Genomic DNA, 24,350 nt, shown 5'->3' with positions numbered 1-24,350 from the left:
ACTCTCTGACATCACACCGAAATGCAATAAGCTGATCTAACACATTATATGAGTATTTCTTTTTGAAACATTTTCTTTTTGAACAAATTATGCAGAGTGATTACATAAATCCTTAAACATTCCAAATAATCCGAAAATTCATTTTGATAAATTTTTAGTTCTTTAGCCAAGCTAAAATTAATTTATCAGGCATTTTCTGTTGCATCCGTTTTATTGCAAGCCTTTTTACGTTTTAACATGCATATATAATATACCATGTTACATCATAATATATTTTTTATTACAGAATAGGATGGTAGAAGTAGTGGACCTAATAATCAACAGAAAGGAACAGACAATTATTAGTCAATGAGAGAGTACTTGAGTCAACAGCTAAACTGATCGACCCGGCATGACCGAGGACAGCTCAGCCTTTTGTCCCGAGTTAGTGGGAGCCACAAACATAAAGACCAATGGCTCTTCTGTCAGTGTAATGAAGTTGGAAAAAACTTATTTTATCCCACTCAAGCTTCCTTGCGATATACTGAGTAAATAAAATAAACTCGATTCGTTAGCTGTTTTGTTACGTCACAGCAGTCCATTCAAGTAAATACCGTATTCTACAAAAAAGGCTGTTGCTTTCATTTTTGCTGATTGCTGGCCACTGCTGTTATAAATATGTTGGGCTATAATTTTTTAAACCACTATTGATAGTGTGATTTTAAAGTGTGTTTTAATTTTTCTGGTCTCACATTCAACAATCACAGTAATTTAATCCTTTAGTCAGTTACCACTCTTATGCTAAAATGCCAGTTATCAAACCATATTCCCAAAGTGACTCAATTGACTGTTCTAAAGACTTCCTTGTGCGTATGTGTATACTGTATAGGCTACGGCAGCCGTGCAGGATGTTGCAAACTTCTTAAGTTATCCAGATGCATTTCATACTGCTGTTCATTGCTTTTGTAACTTACTAATATTGTAGAATCTGGTCAACCTATATTTTAAGAGTACGTCAGTAGCATGGCTTTTACTGCATACAATAATCTATCAAAGCCTACGATATATTTTCACTGTATTAGAAAGAATGTTACGATATGTGCGTATGTAAATTTAGGCAAAAAATTATTTTTGGTTGCTCAGTAAGATTCATATGAATGTCGATGCACTAAATTAATTGTGTGTAATTAAATTTGTATTTTAGATGTTTGCTAGTAATTGCATCAACTACAAAGATACGTAGTAAGCATGAGTTCTTTTAAACTTTTTTTCATTTTGTTCAAGAACACTAGAATCTATAGATTCTAGTGTTTTACAAAATCTAGATTTACTGTTCATAAACCAAGTATTTCTTCTGGAACTCATACCGACAAACATATAAAGAAACTAGACCCTCACCTTTCTAAAAAGCACTGACTTACGAGATTCTAAGTTTTTACTTGTCACACCAAAAATTCCAGCAGTAAAGTTGATAATGAATTAAAGTGTTTGTTTATGTCATTGAACAATTTATAGGTACAACAGTAATTGCAAAAAAAGCTTTCAAGTGGAGTTCATTGCATGTGCTTAGTTCAGCAAGGAAGCTCAAGTAAGCTGCTCAAGGCAGGATGAGAAGTGAAACCACAAAATAATTTTGTATCTTATGTAGTGTAAGAGAGTGTTATGTAAGAAGCTAGAATGTTCTAGATTCTAGAATAATAAACTGGGAAGCATTCTGTAAGCAAAAAGTTTTTTTCTAATACACTCCATGTGTATTGGATATGATTCCATAACAAGGACCCACATGCCATAAGTGTAAAAAATGGTATGCATAAGTGTGAGTGCATGAGTGTGAACCTCCACACACGCATGCAAGTGTGTGATTTGAGATAAAAAGGCAATGATGAGTTCATAGTGCTGCTGCCGCTGATTTGCTGCTACTGGCAACCTTTCTAGGCTTAGCAGAACTTGAATAGCATTGCAAACAAATGTCTCAATACATACTTTTCCATTCTACACAGAAAGTGTGCCAGGTAGCTTGCATCTCACCAGAAAATTGCACACCCTCTGGAAGTCCATTTGGAAACAGCCTGACCCTGTATAATTGTAAAATGCCGTGCTTGACGCAGAAGTTGAACTATTTAAGGTTTAAATAAGACAGTACACACTAAATTTTAAATATGGACGGATCAAAGTTGTGCCTAGCTTTTGTGATAAATATATGAGGAAGCAATTGCAAAGTCAATCAAAGTCTGTGAGAAATTTTAATCAGGCTTCAAAACTGTTGGTTACACTTAAAAAGTTGCTGAAATGACTAAAACCATGTACTTCTTGAGGCATAATTAAGGAGGAGTTGTTCAGTCATTAATACAAAAAGGTATAATATTACATATAAACATTGTAGATGCAAGTTATGCCACTTTTATTTAAAAATCACATGCGTCTCATGCATCAGCTCATAGTTAAATATGGCTCGTTTAACATATAACTGTTAACGTATAACATTTAACATACTGTATAACTGTTGACGTATAACATTTAACATACTGTATAACTGTTGAAGTATAACATTTAACATACTGTATAACTGTTGAGGTATAACATTTAACATACTGTATAACTGTTGACGTATAACATTTAACATACTGTATAACTGTTGTCGTATAACATTTAACATACTGTATAACTGTTGACGTATAACATTTAACATACTGTATAACTGTTGACGTATAACATTTAACATACTGTATAACTGTTGAGGTATAACATTTAACATACTGTATAACTGTTGAGGTATAACATTTAACATACTGTATAACTGTTGACGTATAACATTTAACATACTGTATAACTGTTGTCGTATAACATTTAACATACTGTATAACTGTTGACGTATAACATTTAACATACTGTATAACTGTTGACGTATAACATTTAACATACTGTATAACTGTTGACGTATAACATTTAACATACTGTATAACTGTTGACGTATAACATTTAACATACTGTATAACTGTTGACATATAACATTTAACATACTGTATAACTGTTGACATATAACATTTAACATACTGTATAACTGTTGACGTATAACATTTAACATACTGTATATCTGTTGAGGTATAACATTTAACATACTGTATAACTGTTGACGTATAACATTTAACATACTGTATAACTGTTGACGTATAACATTTAACATACTGTATAACTGTTGACGTATAACATTTAACATACTGTATAACTGTTGACGTATAACATTTAACATACTGTATAACTGTTGACGTATAACATTTAACATACTGTATAACTGTTGACGTATAACATTTAACATACTGTATAACTGTTGACGTATAACATTTAACATACTGTATAACTGTTGACGTATAACATTTAACATACTGTATATCTGTTGAGGTATAACATTTAACATACTGTATAACTGTTGACGTATAACATTTAACATACTGTATAACTGTTGACATATAACATTTAACATACTGTATAACTGTTGACGTATAACATTTAACATACTGTATAACTGTTGACGTATAACATTTAACATACTGTATAACTGTTGACGTATAACATTTAACATACTGTATAACTGTTGACTAATTCTGAAGCTATAATTCACAAAATCTATTCTCGCTCACAGAATAAAAATTGGACAAATGGTATATTGAAGCATCAGAAATCAAATAAAGACTGCTGAATTAAATGATGTAGGAGAAAATTAGTAAAATAATAATAATAAACCTCAATAAATTTTTTTTACTTGTATAGTTGGCTATCTTTCAGGAATAAACGATATGTAGCACTGTTGAGCAATGGTTTACCACGTAGTAACAGCATAGTGTGTACCAGATAGTAATAGCGTGCCACATAGTAATAGTGTACCACATAGTAATATTGTGCCACATAGTAATAGTTTACCACATAGTAATAGCGTAACACATAGTATTAGCATACCACATAGTAATATTGTGCCACATAGTAATAGTTTACCACATAGTAATAGCGTACCACATAGTATTAGCATACCACATAGTAATAGCGTACCACATAGTATTAGCATACCACATAGTAATAGCGTACCACATAATAATAGTGTACCACATAGTAATAGTGTACCACATAGTAATAGTGTACCACATAGTAATAGTGTACCACATAGTAATAGTGTACCACATAGTAATATTGTGCCACATAGTAATAGTTTACCACATAGTAATAGCGTACCACGTAGTATTAGCATACCACGTAGTAATAGTGTACCACATAGTAATAGCGTACCACATAGTAATAGCGTACCACATAGTAATAGTGTACCACATAGTAATAGCGTACCACATAGTAATAGTGTACCACATAGTAATAGCGTACCACATAATAATAGTGTACCACATAGTAATAGTGTACCACATAGTAATATTGTGCCACATAGTAATAGTTTACCACATAGTATTAGCGTACCACATAATAATAGTGTACCACATAGTAATATTGTGCCACATAGTAATAGTTTACCACATAGTAATAGCGTACCACATAGTAATAGCGTACCACATAGTAATAGTGTACCACATAGTAATAGCGTACCACATAGTAATAGTGTACCACATAGTAATAGCGTACCACATAATAATAGTGTACCACATAGTAATAGTTTACCACATAGTAATAGTGTACCACATAGTAATATTGTGCCACATAGTAATAGTTTACCACATAGTAATAGCGTACCACATAGTATTAGCATACCACATAGTAATAGTGTACCACATAGTAATAGCGTACCATATAGTAATAGCGTACCACATAGTAATAGTGTACCACATAGTAATAGCGTACCACATAGTAATAGTGTACCACATAGTAATAGCGTACCACATAATAATAGTGTATCACATAATAATAGTGTACCATGTAGTAATAGTGTACCACATAGTAATAGTGTACCACATAGTAATAGTGTACCACATAGTAATTGTGTACCACATAGTAATAGCGTACCACATAGTAATAGTGTAGGCCTACCGCATAGTAATCGCGTACCACATAATAATAGTGTATTATATAGTAATACTGTACCACGTAGTAATAGCGTACCACATAGTAATAGTGTACCACATAGTAATACTGTACCACGTAGTAATACTGTACCACGTAGTAATATCGTACCACATATTAGCGTACAACATAGTAATAGTGTACCACATAGTAATACTGTACCACGTAGTAATAGCGTACCACATATTAGCGTACAACATAGTAATAGTGTACCACATAGTAATAGCGTACCACATAGTAATAGTGTACTGCATAGTAATAGTATACCGCATAGTAATAGTGTACTACATAGTAATAGTGTACCACATAGTGATAGTGTACCACATAGTAATAGTGTATCACCTAGTAATAAGGTACCACAGTAATAGTGTACCACATAGTAATAGCGTACCACATAGTATTAGCATACCACATAGTAATAGCGTACCACATAGTAATAGTGTACCGCATAGTAATAGCGTACCACATAGTAATAGTGTACCACATAGTAATATTGTGCCACGTAGTAATAGTGTATCACATAGTAATATTGTACCACATAGTAATAGCGTACCACATAGTAATAGCGTACAACATAGTAATAGTGTACCACATAGTAATAGCGTACCACATAGTAATAGTGTACCACATAGTAATATTGTGCCACGTAGTAATAGTGTATCACATAGTAATATTGTACCACATAGTAATAGCGTACCACATAGTAATAGCGTACAACATAGTAATAGTGTACCACATAGTAATAGCGTACCACATAGTAATAGTGTACCACATAGTTATAGTGTACCACATAATAATACTGTGCCACATAGTAATACTGTACCACATAGTAATAATGTACAACATAGTAATAGTGTACCACATAGTAATAGTGTACCACATAGTAATAGTGTACCACATAGTAATAGTGTACCACATAGTAATAGCGTACCACATAGTAATAGCGTACCATATAGTAATAGCGTACCACATAGTAATAGCGTACCACATAGTAATAGTGTACCACATAGTAATAGTGTACCACATAGTAATAGTGTACCACATAGTAATAGTGTACCACATAGTAATAGTGTACCACATAGTAATAGTGTACCACATAGTAATAGTGTACCACATAGTAATAGCGTACCATATAGTAATAGCGTACCACATAGTAATAGTGTACCACATAGTAATAGCGTACCATATAGTAATAGCGTACCACATAGTAATAGTGTACCACATAGTAATAAAGTACCACATATTCTTTGGCCTTTTTTGTTCAAACTTGACATACATGGTCTGCATACTTTTTATCATGTTGCCAAAAATGTTTAATTTCAAAACTCTGTTTGCTTTATGAGAACCAGCCTCTTGAACATGCACCTGATTAGAGTTTCAAGAAAGCATTTCACAAGCATCAAGGACAACTGCCTTCAATGAACACATACATAGATTGTTGTCATAAAAGCGGTGTAGCAGTGTAAATTTAAAAACTTTGCGAAGTTTGCTACATGATTGAAAATTAAAGCAACTCTAGGTAACACCGGGCCCCATGCTAGAACCTAGAATAAAGTAGTTAGAAATAAATCAGGAACATACTGATCACTGTTGAAGATTGTGGACAGAAGTCTTCGACTGTTGTTGGTGTGAATAGCAAATTCTGCAATTCCACTGGCAATATGGTCATATATAAAGCTGCCACAAATAGTGAAAGGAAAGTTTCCTGCTGTATTTCCACTCCCAGATCTAATCTGTACCTCCTTTAAATCCGTTCCAAATCTCACACCAGCACCTGTGGCATATGTTCAAAAGTAGCGTAGAAAAATAACAGATCAAATACATGTACAAATACTTTATGAAGGCTGGTACACTCTGTATTGCAGTACTTCGGAGTTGTCCTCCTAATGAATATTCATAAACTATGTGCTTGAGGCATCAGCGCGAGAGCACAGGTCTATTGGAAACATGGAAGCTGTCAAACTTTCTCAATATTTCACCGTGTATCTACAGCAGGCTGAACAATGTGCACAGCTTTGACTATGGTGATTAACTGGGTTTCTTTAACTATATTTCTCTTCATAACACCGCTGCAGAACTCTCTTCATAACACCGCTGCAGAACTCTCTTCATAACACCGCTGCAGAACTCTCTTCATAACACCGCTGCAGAACTCTCTTCATAACACCGCTGCAGAACTCTCTTCATAACACCGCTGCAGAACTCTCTTCATAACACCGCTGCATAACTCTCTTCATAACACCGCTGCAGAACTCTCTTCATAACACCGCTGCAGAACTCTCTTCATAACACCGCTGCAGAACTAGTATTTTATCGTATTATTGACTGCACTCTAAACTACGAATGCAACATTGCAGACTATTTATTGACATAAACATAAAATTTTCATGATAGTGTGAACAATGTTATTGTTGACAATTGGCGATGATCACCAATATCTCTCTGATACACCGCAATACGCCATCACTGAGACATATGCCATGTATTATAGCCTTCAGCTATATAAGGCTAGGGCTATGTATGTTAGCTTCCGTCATAAGATTAGAATGATTGTTGAACTCCTAAGAAGAATAGCGATTACTAAGCTACAAGTACGTGTGTATGTACGTGTGTATGTACGTGTGTATGTACGTGTGTATGTACATGTGTATGTACGTGTGTATGTATGTGTGTATGTACGTGTGTAGGTATGTGTGTAGGTACGTGTGTAGTTATGTGTGTAGGTATGTGTGTAGGTACATGTGTATGTACACTTATAACAATTTGTTTGAGTGAAATTAACCATATACCGTAATGGAAGAGAAGCTCTTCACCATTTGAAGAGCAAGCTAAAATGTGACACTGTCAAAGGTTTTGTAACCTGCTGCTGTTAAGTCTTCAACTGTTTGAAGCAAGCATCTACCAAGAATATTAATAATATACCGGTACCATTTGCTAGCTAAGATATGTGAAAAAGCAAAATGTTTTCTTCGAAAAGTTGAAAATACACCCGGCATGTGTGGGGGACAAGGCAACAACCCGTTATTTATTATTCTCATAAATCTGATTATTATTTTAATTTTTATGAATAAAGGGAATATTTTCATAATCCTTTGTGATAAATTTATTATTAATTGAGATTTGTCTGTTTTGGTTAGTCATTTACATTAAATAGCGAAAAATGTTTGCACATAGATCTAAAATAAAATTGTTTTTAATTTGAAAGTATATATGTATATGCATATGAAGTTGCTAAAATAATTTCATTATAGGATACTAAATTTTAAACATACATGTATAAAGCACTCATTGTTTGTTAGATCAAAATCTTTGAGTGTAGCCTAAATATCGCACCAAGTTTGTATAGTTTGATGAACACATACAGTGTAGTACAGCACACTGTATGTATACAGTACATAATGTATAGCTTGTAGGGCATAGCATATAGTGTATAGCATGAAGTGTGTAGCATACAGCGTTTAGCGTAAATCTCAGCTCGCACCGTATAATGTATGACACTTAGTGTATTGCTCGTAATGTATCAAGTATTGCAAATGGTGTATGGAATATGATGTATGGTGTATATAGTGTATACATACGTAGTACATAGTATATAGAAGTGTAAGGTGTGTAGTAAGTAATACAAAAAATTGTAGAACATTGTATAATATATATATATATATATTCTAATTTATAATAACAAGGTATCTTGTCTTGAGACTACCTATCACTATGCAAGTATGTAATGAATGATTGTGCTCCGGTGACTCCATGAGCAGGAAAGGAGCCAACAAGAAATAATAATTTTTTAGTTTCCACTCATCAGTATCAGTCAAACTATAACACCAGACTTTAAATTATATTACATGCTAAAACTTTTCACTTTAGATTACAGTTTTGGTTGACTCCAAAAACTACAGGAAGATTTAGTGCAGTGTAAGACATCACCTGAATGTATTTAGTTTATAGACAGCGACAATCTTTTGTAACAACAACCAATATGGCATTAAATGTCCGGTTGAAGGAGGAACACTTACTGAGCAAGTAGAGGCTGACTTAAACAATAAGTATGTATATTGCGAGCTTAAGAACCTTGACCTCGCTGCAATAGCTGAGGTTTGTAGAAGAAATATGTAGTAACTGCCTGAACTATTTGAATAAGTTGAAGTGCTACTCTGAGTTAAAAGCCAAAAAATAGTTTTAGACTCACCCTGTCTCTTTAGCCAGTTGTTAAGAGAGAAGAACACTCACTGATCAAGATCAGGCTATGAACAAATTAATTACATGGTAGCATCTACCACGATATTAACAAAAAACAACAAGGTAATCATTTTAACAAATACACGATAAAAGCAATATTAAGTTTCATTGAGTCAAAAACACACGACTGAAGATTTATGATTGTTGTGCCATTTTCACAGGGAATTTAGTTGCCCATAATTAAACTTTTTCCCTGTGCTTTTTCAACAACTCATTTTCAATACCGTATAACTCAATTTGATGCAGAATCTGTTTACCAGCCACTGAGTACTTCTATTGTCATACCTCTGAGTAATTCTATTGTCATACCCCTGAGTAATTCTATTGTCATACTTCTGAATGCTTTCATTGCCATACCTCTGAGTAATTCTATTGTTATACCACTGAGTCCTTCTATTTTCATATCCCTGAGTACTTATATTGTCATACCTCTGAGTAATTCTATTGTCATACCTCTGCGTACTTCTATTGTCATACCTCTGAGTCCTTCTATTGTCATACCTCTGAGTCCTTCTATTGTCATACCTCTGAGTACTTCTATTGTCATACCTCTGAGTAATTCTATTGTCATACCCCTGAGTAATTCTATTGTCATACCTCTGAATACTTTCATTGTCATACCTCTGAGTAATTCTATTGTTATACCACTGAGCCATTCTATTTTCATACCTCTGAGTACTTCTATTGTCATACCTTTGAGTAATTCTATTGTCATACCTCTGCGTAATTCTCTTGTTATACTCCTGAGTATTTCTATTTTCATACACCTGAGTACTTCTATTTTCATACCTCTGAGTACTTCTATTGTTATATCTCTGACTACTTTTATTGTCATACCTCTGAGTAATTCTATTTTTATACCATTCAGTCGTAATCCTTATGTTAATAACTCCTCAACGACCAGCATATTTATAATTTTATCTGGAGACTTCATTTGTCAGATTTAATGCCAAAATAGTTCATCAGAAATGTTACAAATAAATTTAGCAAAAATAAAATTACTCATTTTAATGTTATCTTTTTATCCAAACATTTTTATCCCTTACAAACAACATCTTTTAAAGGTTTTAATAGCAAAAGGTGTGAATAAAAATACTGTCTTGTGATTGAACAAAAAGTCTGATTCTATTGAATAAAAGTTGTGTTCTGTTGTAGATTACTAACAGGAAATGTGATAACAATATTCATTGAAGTTTAAAATTACTTGATAATACAATTATTGCAAGCCATAATGCAAACATACAATGTATTCAAAGCTTGTTGGGTCTTAGCAAACTTTTGATTTTCAGTTTGTGTTACAGTCAAAGAAAACAAAATAATTTATTTTTTTCATTTTTATTTTGAGCTGAACACAAAAATTTCAGATTCTAGTAAATATCAACCTACCAGTGCATGAAGAGGAAGCATAGACAAGAGTTGTCTCTCCTAATATAGACAATGAATCACTTTTCTGAAGCGAAGTGGAATGGGTCAGGCATAATGTGTCATCCTCATTTGCTTCTGACCTGCAGTTTGTCTGAATGTTGACATCATCAATGCGGTGGCTGACGCTTGAGTCTAGTTTTTCAATAGTGACCTTTAAATATATGTCAAAAACTATTAAATAGATACATGTATTTTGCAAAAATCTTGTCATCAACAAAGTATTTTTTGTTTACTCTCCCTAAGCATCATCGACTTGCTCGACATGGAAGCTCAATGTCTCACGTTGGGCTTAATGATGATTAAATTTTTTTTTTAAACTAAAAAAGATGGGAAAAGGGCCTAGATACCTAACGTTACCATTTCTTATGCGACTGCAAATAACTTATAAGAAAGATGTCACTTTGTGTATAAAAACTGAGATTCAGTGAACAGACATTAGGAACTAGGTCATATTTCTTCATGGGCAATAATTTTATCGCAAGCAGAGATGTTTTTTAAACTACGCCATGCAAGAATCAGAAAACAAACAAAGGGCAACAGTTAGCCAATAATATCAAACAAATGGTTTGACATATAAATGTAGCCTTTAAAGTACCTTTCTCGGTTAAGAAAATAGATATTAGGTGGAAGATTGTTAAAGGAGCCAGCAACAAAATTAAAATACTTGTTAAAGGTATGCGAGTTGTTCATATCGCACAAGTTGACATGAGTTAAAAACCTGTAAGTGTCCTGTAAAAAATGGAGATGGAAACCAGAAAAATTTGTAAACTTATAACTAATGTAAAATGAATATTAAGCATGAACAGAGTAAAAAGATATATAGATGTGGAAACATCATTCATTAAAAACAGACGACTAGGCACAGCTTCATTTCATTAATACGTACGGTCATGAACATATATTACTGATAGTTAAACACGTGTACTGAGAACTACTCATTAATAAGTACGATCATGAACATATATTACTGATAGCTAAACATGTGTACTGAGAACTATTCATTAATAAGTACGATCATGAACATATATTACTGATAGCTAAACATGTGTACCGAGAACTACTCATTAATACGTACGATCATGAACATATATTACTGATAGTTAAACACGTGTACTGAGAACTACTCACAATAGAGAAGTGTAGCTCGACATTGCCTAATGTGATTTGGTTGTTGATTTCTTTGAAAAAATGTTCTTGTATTAAATTTGTGGGAAAAATGTTGATAATTTGGATGAACAGTGCAATTACAATTATTATATGCAAAGCAACTATTGAGTTGAAACAGGGTTTGGGAAATTTTAAGGATCTGGTAAAATTACTGTAGAAAGGGAGAGTAAGAAAAGAGAAAGGGGAGAGAGGAGGGAAAAAAGAGGGGGGAAGAGAGAAGTGGAGAGAGAAAAGAGGAGAGAACAGGGAAGAAAATGAGGGAGAGGAAGGGAGCAAAAGTTAAAGAGAGAGAGGCAGAAAGAAAAAGCAATCTAAGGCAGCAGCTGCTAATCAATAAATATGCCCGGTATGAAAATATTGATAATCTACTCTGAGCAATACACTAACATGGTCATTCTTTTAAATTGATGCTCACCTCGGGAGAAATACTTGAATTATGTATTGGATTAAACTCAATTGACTTGTTCACTTCAATGCTAGCAAATGGATTTGCTTCACCAGAAACTGTGGCTGTCCACTGAGAACCGTTCACCCCATTGTTGATGATGCAAGACTCAAATGCACTTCTCGGATCCATTTGCAAAGTTTCCTCGCTTATCCAAATATCTGTACAAAAGTAAAACAAAACAATGATTGGTAGCATTGTTGCAAGCTTACATATAAACAAGTTTTTTAAAGCATTACATAATGGTTACTGGTACTAAAAATGGAATTTTTATGTACCAAATGTGGTAAGTGACATATTGTGCTAGTTCGTAATGCTTAGATGTGTTAAAGAAGTGTATACATGCAGTGGTTATTGTTTAGTCATTCCAGTGCATCGTGGGTAAACTTTATTTTATTGGCTTCTATTGGCTAAAACTAAGTGAGTTACATTGATGTCTTGCTTTTATGCTTAAATCTGAGCATGTAAAAGGAGTAGAGATCAGTGATGTGTGTATGTATCTCACAGCGCTGTGCTGTACATCCAACAACACTAAACTAATCAATAAAAAGGCTAGCTCCACACACTTGTTTAGACTTGTCAGCGTTATTGATGCAATTAACTTGCTCTCACCTGTCATGTGAAACCTGATCTGCATTAGATCAGGGTAAACTTACCAAGATATAAAATTATCAGTAACCAAGTGTCTAAGCTGTTTGTAACAGAAATAGTTGTTTCAACAAAAGGCTTAAATGTGCTTACTGAAGTTTAAAGTATATAAGACTAAATGTGTTTACTAAAACAGTGAACCAACTGGTTTATGACGTTTGACTAATTGCTGTGCTCACCAGATATGTACTTTTAGTTTAACTAAAAGAACAGAATACAGTATTTATTAGCAGATGGCATCCTGCTGTAAGCACTTGAATCAGCACCCAGTTTACACACACAGAATTCAACTTTAGGAAGAAAATTTGGGCTATTTAATGTTTTCAAAGGTACGAGAATCTCATAAATATACTAATAACCATGCCTAGAGACCTTTCAAGCAGAAACAGAGTATGCATAGAAGCAAGCATGCTCAAAAGAAGCTGTTCAGTGGTATGTATACACGTATACTTAAAAACATGGTAGCAAGTAGGCAACTCAACATTGTCCTGAGCGTAGTAACAAGGCAGCAGCCTTCTTATTCAGCAGACCTGCCAACAAAAGTGTTATAGCTAAATTAGAAGAAGTCAGATTTGATCCCTTGACTGAGCAAAGAGAGAAAAATTGTAGTATTAGCAATTACAGCATTAAAGATTTATAGTTATTTACTAATAACTATAACACTGATAATAATTCATTATGATTATTTACTAAATTGTTGATGCTATGTGTTATCTACTATCCATAGCTTCTGCTATTATATTTTCTATATATTTTATGTGTTTCCTGTTTCAGCTAATTTAATTCACATGTTTAATTAATTAATAAGTTATTGGTAATATTATGACTGAAATAATTGGCAATTTACCAAATAAATAATATGCAAAGCTAGACTATAAACCAGCCATTGTACAGAATGTAAACTTTCACATGATCTGAGAGCTTGGAGTTCCTTTACATACTTCAGCTAGACTAGTGGTTATTCTGAATATCACTATTACAGCTGTTCTTTCATAAATAACTTGTTCCCTTCAATGTAAACGTCGAGGAGACAACCTTCCATCTTCTAGGCATGGAGGTTTGAATTATAACGCCTGTTTCTTATGGAATATCGTTTAAGGCTGGTTTCCATTATATCGCTGTATGTTAATGTTTTCCTTTCGGCGTTCATCATCGATTATGTGAACCGCAAACAAATGGCATCAACGCAGCAACGCTGACATGTCGGAAAAATCTGCAGCTGTCAAACTTTTCCGGTATTTCGCTGTGTAACGATGACTGAGTTTACAATGTAAACCGTGTCAGCGATAGCAGGTCGCGGTTGCGGATAGCGTGATTTATTCATTTCTATTCATGATAGTTGCTGCGGGACTAGTATTTGATGCTAGCAGCAAAAACAAAGAGTTTTCTATGCAAAAATTTAAATAGAAATGAGAACACTGCATGAACTATTTGCTCGCGGATGGGTTTGTGATAATGTGAATAATGTTATCATCGACGATCACCGAAGTATTGTGGCATCAACCCCGAAATAAGACGATATAGTGTGAGCCAGCCTTTTAGTGCAGAACTGATAATTAATGTGTACATACCGTATTATACCAATAAAATGCTTGGTTTGTCTAGTTTCCCACCTCATTATATTTGACATTTTACAATATATTTCAAACCTTCTGAAATATATTTAAAAAAGTTACTAACCTTTTACAAAAACTTTGATCATGTCAATAGTTCAATGGTAGACTACTATTCATAAAACAGTGCACATCTACTTGTTCAAGTAAAACAGTATAATAGTAAAATCAGTTAAATATATAGCAAAACATAATCTATGTAACTGCCTGTTCTGTTTATTTACTCGCCATTTGCATAATGTATCTGTGAGTTCAGGTTGCCTTCCAAAATTATTAAAAACTGAGTCATTGCGATGACCTTTGAGCCTGGTATTTTGCTGCTGATTCGTCGCTATTGGCAAAAAGTAATTTAGTGCTAGAACAAGAAAATCAGCACGTTTGCATGTCAACATAGTTTCTTAAAGACAGAGATTGAAATGCAGTTAGAATTGGACAACGACCTATGCTATGTAAGGCTGCTAAGTAAACCCGACAAGCCTTCATTACTAAACTTTGGCTACTATGCGAGGTATGTCTCAAATTCTGGTGCTAGCTTGCTGCAACTCTGCTAAAAACTGTAACTTTAAAAACATTAACTAATGTACATACAACAAGAAGAGGAGTATCCCAATAATCAAACATTCAGAGGCCCGAAGTGAATTATATAGCTCCGTCAGCACTGAAGGAGGTTGATGAAGATGAGAACCTGATTACTAAAATAAATTAGATTTCCTTAATCTCTCTTTTGTCCGTTTTGTTACTCTAAACTGAAAACATTTTTATAGGATAATGAGACAAGCATTCTTTTTGGTAACATGCTCTTTCTACTTTATGTATGTTATAATGTTTCAAAAAGTGTCCTTTCTAAACTGAACGAAAAGCAAAATACTTCAATATAGCCACAAGGCCTTTTTGTTGAGACATGCGTAAGAAAATATGCCAAAAACTCACTGTTACTTTGGTGCCAATTATAAAATTGTTCATTTATTACAACAAAATCAAACAGGAATAATAGATTTCTAAAAAACTTTTCTTCCTGCTCAGCAAGCTCAGGTGTAGCATAATGTCATTTTTCAAAGTTTTTACCCAAGTGATTTAACTGCAAATAGTAGCCATTCTGTTAGCAAAAGGCTACAAAAGATATACACCAATTTGCAGGTTTCAAATAACTTTAGTATTTATGTAAAACTATTTGGTTTTTAAACAGATCAGATTAAAACTCACTTGTTGAGGTCTTAAACTATTATAAATTATTGCATAACAGTTTCCTTGCAACACTTTGCAGTCTTTCATAGTTTTTGTTGACCAACTAGCAAACGACTGAAAAAAATACTAAAAAGTTTTTAATTAAATTAACATAACAGTGGGAAACCTGTATGCCATGCTGGCTAGTTTATGTTACACAAAATGGCAACATATTTATTCCTCAAAATACATTCTAAGCAACCTATAGTTGATAATAGTTATCATGCTGTTATTATCTGCAGGCATAACCGAGGAACAACTCTTACCAATAATCCCAGCAGACACATTACGTTTGGTTTGCACAACTTCTATGGTTGTTGTATTAGCTGTGGTTGAGACAACTCCGAGGCCAACCTTCTCTATCACCTCACCTTCGTTGTTCCCCTAGGAATGAGTAAAATAAGTTGAATAAACAAATGCCTACCACATTGTAATAATATTTGCTTTCAAAATAATTTTGAAAATAAGTCAAGTTTGAATAATAAAATAGATTTTTGATGCATAAATTATAACTGCTAGTACTCTAGCAGTGCAGAGCGCTGTGAGAGGTTGCCATGTGTAATAACTAAGTGCATAATTATTCTAAAATGTTGAAAGGCGGCTTATTGGTGTACGTAGAAGAGTGTCAGTGTATGAAACCAAAAGTCACAAGTCCAAATCCTGTGGAAAGCAATATTTTTCCAAAGCCCCAAGGGAGGCTTTGGACAGACAGACAGATGGATAAATAAGACGTATGGCTACAATTCTTATTATAGTAAGTATCACCTTTGTAAAATAGGTTTTTAAGGCATAAATTATAAATAAAACTTCACCCGTCCGCTTCACAAATAGAGTCTTTTCTTCTAGTTATAGATTTCTTTGGTAAATGAACAAAATTACTAGAACTTTCTGAATAGTGGTTATATTAGAATAAGACGTGCACAAAAGATACAAATATGCATCTAAATCTCATAAACTAAAAGATGTACTTATAATTTTTTTACCTCTTCCCCCTGACCTTGCTTCCCCCTGACCTTGCTTCCCCCTGACCTTGCTTCCCCCTGACCTTGCTTCCCCCTGACCTTGCTTCCCCCTGACCTTGCTTCCCCCTGACCTTACTTCCCCCTGACCTTACTTCCCCCTGACCTTACTTCCCCCTGACCTTACTTCCCCCTGACCTTGCTTCCCCCTGACCTTGCTTCCCCCTGACCTTGCTTCCCCCTGACCTTGCTTCCCCCTGACCTTGCTTCCCCCTGACCTTGCTTCCCCCTGACCTTACTTCCCCCTGACCTTGCTTCCCTCTGACCTTGCTTCCCCCTGACCTTACTTCCCCCTGACCTTACTTCCCCCTGACCTTACTTCCCCCTGACCTTACTTCCCCCTGACCTTACTTCCCCCTGACCTTACTTCCCCCTGACCTTACTTCCCCCTGACCTTACTTCCCCCTGACCTTACTTCCCCCTGACCTTACTTCCCCCTGACCTTACTTCCCCCTGACCTTACTTCCCCCTGACCTTACTTCCCCCTGACCTTACTTCCCCCTGACCTTACTTCCCCCTGACCTTACTTCCCCCTGACCTTACTTCCCCCTGACCTTACTTCCCCCTGACCTTACTTCCCCCTGACCTTACTTCCCCCTGACCTTACTTCCCCCTGACCTTACTTCCCCCTGACCTTACTTCCCCCTGACCTTACTTCCCCCTGACCTTACTTCCCCCTGACCTTACTTCCCCCTGACCTGACCTCTTCCCCCTGACCTGACCTCTTCCCCCTGACCTGACCTCTTCCCCCTGACCTTACTTCCCCCTGACTTTACTTCCCCCTGACCTTACTTCCCCCTGACCTTGCTTCCCCCTGACCTGACCTCTTCCCCCTGACCTGACCTCTTCCCCCTGACCTTACTTCCCCCTGACCTTACTTCCCCCTGACCTTACTTCCCCCTGACCTTGCTTCCCCCTGACCTTACTTCCCCCTGACCTGACTACTTCCCCCTGACCTTACTTCCCCCTGACCTTACTTCCCCCTGACCTTGCTTCCCCCTGACCTTGCTTCCCCCTGACCTTGCTTCCCCCTGACCTTACTTCCCCCTGACCTGACCTCTTCCCCTGACCTTGCTTTCATAAACTATATTCAACAGTAAGATATTGTAATCATGAGACAGTTCGAGTAACTGTAAAGATCAGCCATGAAAAAGATTACGGTGTTTTGATTTTCGATACATGTTCACATAGCTTCCGCCTCTAACCATGCATTTAATTAAAAAACCGAATTCATAAAATGGCAAAAATATTGTGTAAGCGATGTATAAAAAACCTTTCTCCAGGAATAACTTTCGACTAACTAGAACACATATATTCAAGTAATATAATACAAATACTAACAATAGGAATGTATAAACGATACATCTTATTTAGCATGCAAAGTGCCTTCAAAGAGCTGAGATATTGATTGTGGATAACTCATTCCTCCGATATTAATAATACTCAGTGTTATGTTTCTGCACAGAAGCAATTAAATAGAGTATTAAATTAGAGAAATGGTTTATTGCACACTCCAGAGACAACTGATTTGATAACAGAAAACCCAAGTATTTATATGTTTGGTCATAGAAAAGCTTTGTAAAAAGCTACAAGCATTATTAATAGCTATAATGAGACAGTACTATAATATTAGCTTGTATAAAGCTTTAGCTAATAAGCATAATGTTTGTTTGCAAAGTACCAATAATACTTGGCACTTGCATGACACCTCCTCACTAAGCTAAAGGTTCTTTCTGGTTCTCTTAGACCTTCGGGGTTTGTCTCTGCTATACTCCTCTCCATCAGGTAGACGAGGGTTGTGTGGTCTTCTTCTAGACGGAGGTTGCTCTGTTACAGTTGTAGGGGCTGGTAGTTGCAGTTTTGTCTCCTCTGTTATATCAGGTTTATCTCCAGGGTCTTGATCTTCTTCTGTTGCGTATCTTGGTCTGAGTTGTTCAACATGTCTTCTCCAAGTAGGTCCCTTTGGTACCACTTTGACATTGAGACTACGAGTTCCATATATCTTAGTAACAATGGCTGGAACCCATCTAGGTTGTCTGTTGCGTCTAGGTCCATGATACAAGGCATAGCATGGTGCTCCAAGATTGTAGCTGTGTATCTTGCTAACTGTCTTTTCTGCAGATCGGTTGACTTCTCTGGATTGATGAAACTGTGCTATGTGTGCGGGTGATGGCAATAGGGTGTCAATCTTGCATCTCATCTGTCTTCCATTCAGCAGCTGACCGGGAGAGTATCCTGTAGGAAGTGGTGTCCTTCTATAGTGCATTAGGAACTGTTGTAGTGCATTGGCTATTGGTCTCTCACTTCCATCAGGATAACGATGAAATAGTACAGCTCCCAGTCCAGCCTCTGAATCATCACATGAGATTCCAATGTCAAGATCTGCGTTGAAGTGTGCTAAGACACTATCAGTTGATAGCATATCTTTCAGTTTGTTGAAGCTCTTTTCTTGTTCAGTGCCCCACTTCCAGGTCTCTCCTTTGCGTGTCAGTTTATGCAATGGTCCTGTGAGTTGTGACAGATTGGGTATGAACTTGCTGTAGAATTGTGTAGCTCCTAAGAAAGATCTTAGCTGAGTTAAGTCTGTTGGGACTGGCATCTGTTGTACTGCATCTGCCTTCTTTCCTTTAGTGATTCCCTTTGAAGTGAGTTTGTGTCCCAGATACTCTACTGTCGGTTGAGCAAAACAGCACTTGTCTTTTCTACATCTGAGCCCTCTTTCTTCTAATCTTTGAAGAAGTCGACGTAAGTTTTGTAGATGGCTCTCTGCATTGGCTCCACTCACTAGTATATCATCTAGGTATACTGCTACTCCTGGGAGGTCTTGTGTCAGTTGCTCCATGATTTCTTGAAAATACCCTGGTGCTGAGCTTATGCCAAAGGGCAACCTCTTCTGTAGTAGTACTCCTCGGTGTGTTGATAGTGCTAGTCGTCGTTGACTTTCTGGTGCCAACAATATTTGATTGTAGGCATCTGCTAAATCAATCTTTGTGTAGCAATAGCCTCCACCTAGTTTTCTGATTAGATCTTCTGGTAGTGGGATAGGTTTCCTATGTGTTTCTAGCTGATTATTGATAGTTTTGGAGTAGTCTCCACATACTCTGATCTTCCCTGCAGCTTGACCTGTTGTAGATTTGCGTACAGGTACAACTGGTGTTCCATACTGGTTGAATTGAGTTGGTTCCCATATGCCTTTAGCTACACCTGCTTCGTATGCTTGGTTGAGCTCTTCTGTCAAGGCAATAGGAACTGGTCTGGGTCGGCAGAAGACTGGCTTTGTTGAAGGTTTGAAGTTTATCTCTAGTTCAAAGTTCTTGAGACATCCTAGCTCGTCTTTGAATATTTTTGGAAATTCTTTGCACATCTCCTTACACTTGATTTGTAACCTCCCATCTGGCTGGTTCTCTGTGATTGTTGATACAAGGTTCTGTTGTAGCTTGTCATCAATAGAGATGCCTAGTTGCTGTATAGCAGTTCTTCCTAGTAGGTTGAGATCTTGTACAGCACTAATCACAAATGGTAGTCTGACTTCTTTCTGTGCATCCAATTGGGCAGTTAGCTCACATCTGCCAAGCGTCTCTATGAGATGTCCTGAGGCTGATTTGTAGTTAACTGTAGTAGGTTTTAGGTTTGGCTTTCCTAGCTTCTCCCATATTGATTTACAGATGAAGTTGTCACAAGCTCCAGTGTCCAGTTCAAGTGTGAAGTTGTCTCCCTCCAGTTTGATGTTTTCAGCAAGTTTCACCATCTTGGTTGATGTGCATTCTATCATCTTTACTGGTTTTCCTGCTGCAGATGATTTCTTTTTCTTGCATGCTCTTTCTATGTGACCTTGTTTAGAACAAAAGTTGCAGGTGGCTGCTTTGAATCTGCAGTCATCCGCTGTATGGTTAGTTCGGTCACATCTGTAGCATAGCTTTCCTTCCTTCTGCTTGTCAGGTGTAGAGTTGTTTTTCTGGAGTGGTTTGTATCTTGATTTCTGTTGAGCAACCTTGTTGACTTTAGACGAGTTTCCATAAACTGTCTCTTTGGCAACTTTAGCTGCTTCTTCTGTTTCCTGTGCTACCTGTATAGCTTTGTTGAAGTTGAGTTCATTGTCCTTGACCTTGAAGAGAGATTTGAGAACTGCTTCATTGTTTACAGAGCATATAAATCTTGTTCTGAGAGCCTCATCTAATGGATCTGTAATGTCTATGAAGGCACATGTAGTTGCATCTTGACGAATTCTGGCAGCTAACTATTGAATAGTTTCTTCAGGTTTCCTCTGCATGTCACTCCAATACTTGTAACGCTCTCTAACAATGAAGCGCTTAGGGTCATACTGGTCTTTGAGAAATTCCAGTATTTCATCCATGTTGAGGTCGTTGATCTGCTTGGGTGTTGAAAGCTGAGCTGCCATATTACTAAGCTGCTTGTAGAGTGTAGGCTGTTGGTTGGTGAGAAAAGTGCCAGCAATCTTGTCTTGATGAATAGAATTTGCTGCAATGAATGTGTTGAATCTGTCTATGTAATCTGTTAGTAGCTCTGCTGTTGGGTCAAAACCTGGGAAGGCTGGAACAGCGGTTGCAGCTGTTTCTTGTTTCCGTTGTAGGTTTTGTAGTAGTAGCTCCATCAGTTTCTTATTCTCCTCCATTCTTTCATCTTGCTGACGCCTGTATTCCTCTTGTTGCTGCTTGAACTCCTCATGCTGCTGTTGTCTATGCTCTTCTTGCTGCTTTCTCTGCTCCTCTTGCTGCTGTCTCTGGTCCTCCTGCTGCTTCTGCATTAGCTTGATCTGCTCCTCTTGCTGCTGTCTCTGGTCCTCCTGCTGCTTCTGCATTAGCTTGATCAGGTCTGCTACTTCTGCCATTGTAGTGGTGCAATTTTGAACAGTTACTCTTGTAATAAACTAGAACTCTTTGTATCGATTTTATCAATGATAAAATCTGAACAAAACTCTTTGTAACTGTTCAAAAGAGAAATCCTTGTCGCCAATTAGCTTCTGTTATGTTTCTGCACAGAAGCAATCAAATAGAGTATTAAATTAGAGAAATGTGGTTTATTGCACTCTCCAGAGACAACTGATTTGATAACAGAAAACCCAAGTATTTATATGTTTGGTCATAGAAAAGCTTTGTAAAAAGCTACAAGCATTATTAATAGCTATAATGAGACAGTACTATAATATTAGCTTGTATAAAGCTTTAGCTAATAAGCATAATGTTTGTTTGCAAAGTACCAATAATACTTGGCACTTGCATGACACTCAGGTACTGCTGTAATAAGCTAGCTGTAAGAGTTAGTAATGTTCTATGGTCTTTTCCAAATGGTTCATATTTTATGGTACTGATAACACCCGTACTAGATAGATCGGTTCAGCTGCTGCCTTAAAAGACTGAAAAGTAGGTACCACACTTCCACCAATCACAGCACAAAATCTGTGAACATAGTGCCTTGTCCAAAACTTGCTCATATCTGCATTTGTGTTACATTTTTCAAAGTTCTTCGTAAGCTATGCCAAGAATATTTGTATTTATCCTTCTACATATGACAATCATGCTCTTTTATTCGATGCCCCAATTCCTACACCCACCATCGTATGTTTTAGTTTATGAACTTTCTGTTAATACAATCTTTAATTCACTATCCCAACTCCTTTGTAATGCTATTATATTATCAGCTTTCAAGACACTTTTGTTCTACCCGCTCAATAATTCTTGATTTCTGTCTTTTCATTTTTGGAATGTAATGAAAAATATAATTTTGCTGATGGTTATGAATATCAATAAAATGTTATACACTTATAGTTTATTATTGCTTTCAAGTATAGGAAGTTAGGCATGACCAGAACTTTATATCAGATTTATGAAGAATGCTTGCATTGATAATAATCTGCAAACAGTCATGTGTATTGAGTTGTTAGATATTGAGTTGAGTGGATATTGATTTGTTAGATATTGAGTTGAGTTGATATTGAGCTGTCAGAGAGACGTTCTGCAACAGTATCCAGTTGTAATAGATACAAATTCAAAAGACTAATGTAGCTATGATCAACGTGCGTGGCCCACTAATACTTTTATCACAATCATGAGATCTAGTGAGATACAAGCGAAACATAATTATGTCAATGTTGGTAGATAAAACAGACTAAATTTTTACAATTAAATCATTGATTAAAACTATAGTAAGTGTTGGTTTGTGTTCTGCAGCATGACTTAAAATAACTGCTTGTAATGTTCTGGTGATAGCAGCAAAGAAGTGTGTTGTACATGTATTTGAAAACACTGAGATATATATACATATATATATATATATATATATATATATATATATATATATATATATATATACAAGCTGTGCCACCCGGCGTTGCCGTGTAATAGAAGAATATTTGGACAGAAAATTGATTTGTATTTAACATATAACAACATTTGCCATTCTAACTTTCAAATTACATATCATGAGAAAAGTTTTTTGTCTTATAAACAATGAGAAGTAGTGAGAGTTTGGCTATTAGCCAGTTTAATAATGTGAGCGAACAGCTTTTCGTGACGTTATGCTATGACACACGTAACACGCAAAGCAGTTAGGTTTTGCTCTGATATAATGACTTATATTGGCAGGCTAGCAATTTGACTTCCGTAGTCTTGTGGGCTAGGTGTAAGACTGGTGAACGACTTGGTCCGAGATCGAATCCTCTTTGGTACGGAATATTTATTCCACGATTTTAAGATCTACATGTATAGCTGGATTTCCGATGAACAGAATTTGAGATATATACATATCCCGGTCTCAAAATTTATGCATTAATAACTCCTCACTATTTTGTCTGTTGTGTTCAAACTTTTACCATCCAAAATACAAAATTCAAAAATATAAAACTTTTATCATCAAAGTAAAATTCCCATAAAATCTTTTTGTTGGCTTTTGCTTGAGCAATAAAGTGAACATGCAGATGACTATGTCATACTGCGTGTCAATACAATCCACAATCTAGGCAGTTTTTGACACACGCTAACAGGTAATTGTTTAAGGTGAGTCAAGGTAAGCTCATTAACTTCTAGATAATGAAGATTTTTACTTGAATATTTGTCATGAAGGCTTAACCAACTCATAATAGGATGTGTACTAAAACTGTTGAGTCACCAAAGCTTTGACATAAAATGCCATTATTTTAAGTTAACACTTTATGAACAATCTCTGTTAAATGTCAGCAAGAGGAGAAAAATATGTACCGACAATATCGGCTAACTGCCAATATTTACAGACCACCAATATTGGCTGACTGCCAATATTCAAGGGTCAGATACCAGTAAATACACACATCGAAAACATACTGTGTGTTAAATCCCTACACACGCACAGTTTTGCCTCGCTTACTGGTGCACAATACTGCGACAAGGTTGCCTCTGGTTGACAGAATGACAATACCAACATTTTGTGGTTAAAAAGTAAAGAGTTCTGTGGGTCATTCAAGAAAATCGTTCGATAAACACCCACAAACAAGTTTAGGTCAAACAACTCCACTCAATTTTGATCACTGCTTGAAATAGTTCC

General features: G+C 35.9%; 1 protein-coding gene across 1 annotated transcript; it reads left to right on the top strand.

The window, feature by feature from the left end:
• The first annotated feature begins 391 nt into the window (after positions 1 to 391).
• Positions 392 to 12,148, top strand: LOC137400671 (uncharacterized). The gene is made up of 4 exons (XM_068087003.1): positions 392 to 477; positions 3,923 to 4,623; positions 9,038 to 9,129; positions 12,023 to 12,148. Exons 1-4 carry the CDS (start codon positions 392 to 394, stop codon positions 12,146 to 12,148), a joined length of 1,005 nt encoding a protein of 334 aa, XP_067943104.1.
• The last annotated feature ends 12,202 nt before the right edge of the window (positions 12,149 to 24,350 follow it).

The sequence above is a fragment of the Watersipora subatra genome, chromosome 7, assembly GCF_963576615.1.
Source record: "Watersipora subatra chromosome 7, tzWatSuba1.1, whole genome shotgun sequence".
Classification (NCBI taxonomy): Eukaryota; Metazoa; Bryozoa; class Gymnolaemata; order Cheilostomatida; family Watersiporidae; genus Watersipora; species Watersipora subatra.
The sequence above is the reverse complement of the archived record's forward strand: the minus strand, read 5'-3'. Positions and strand labels throughout refer to the sequence as shown.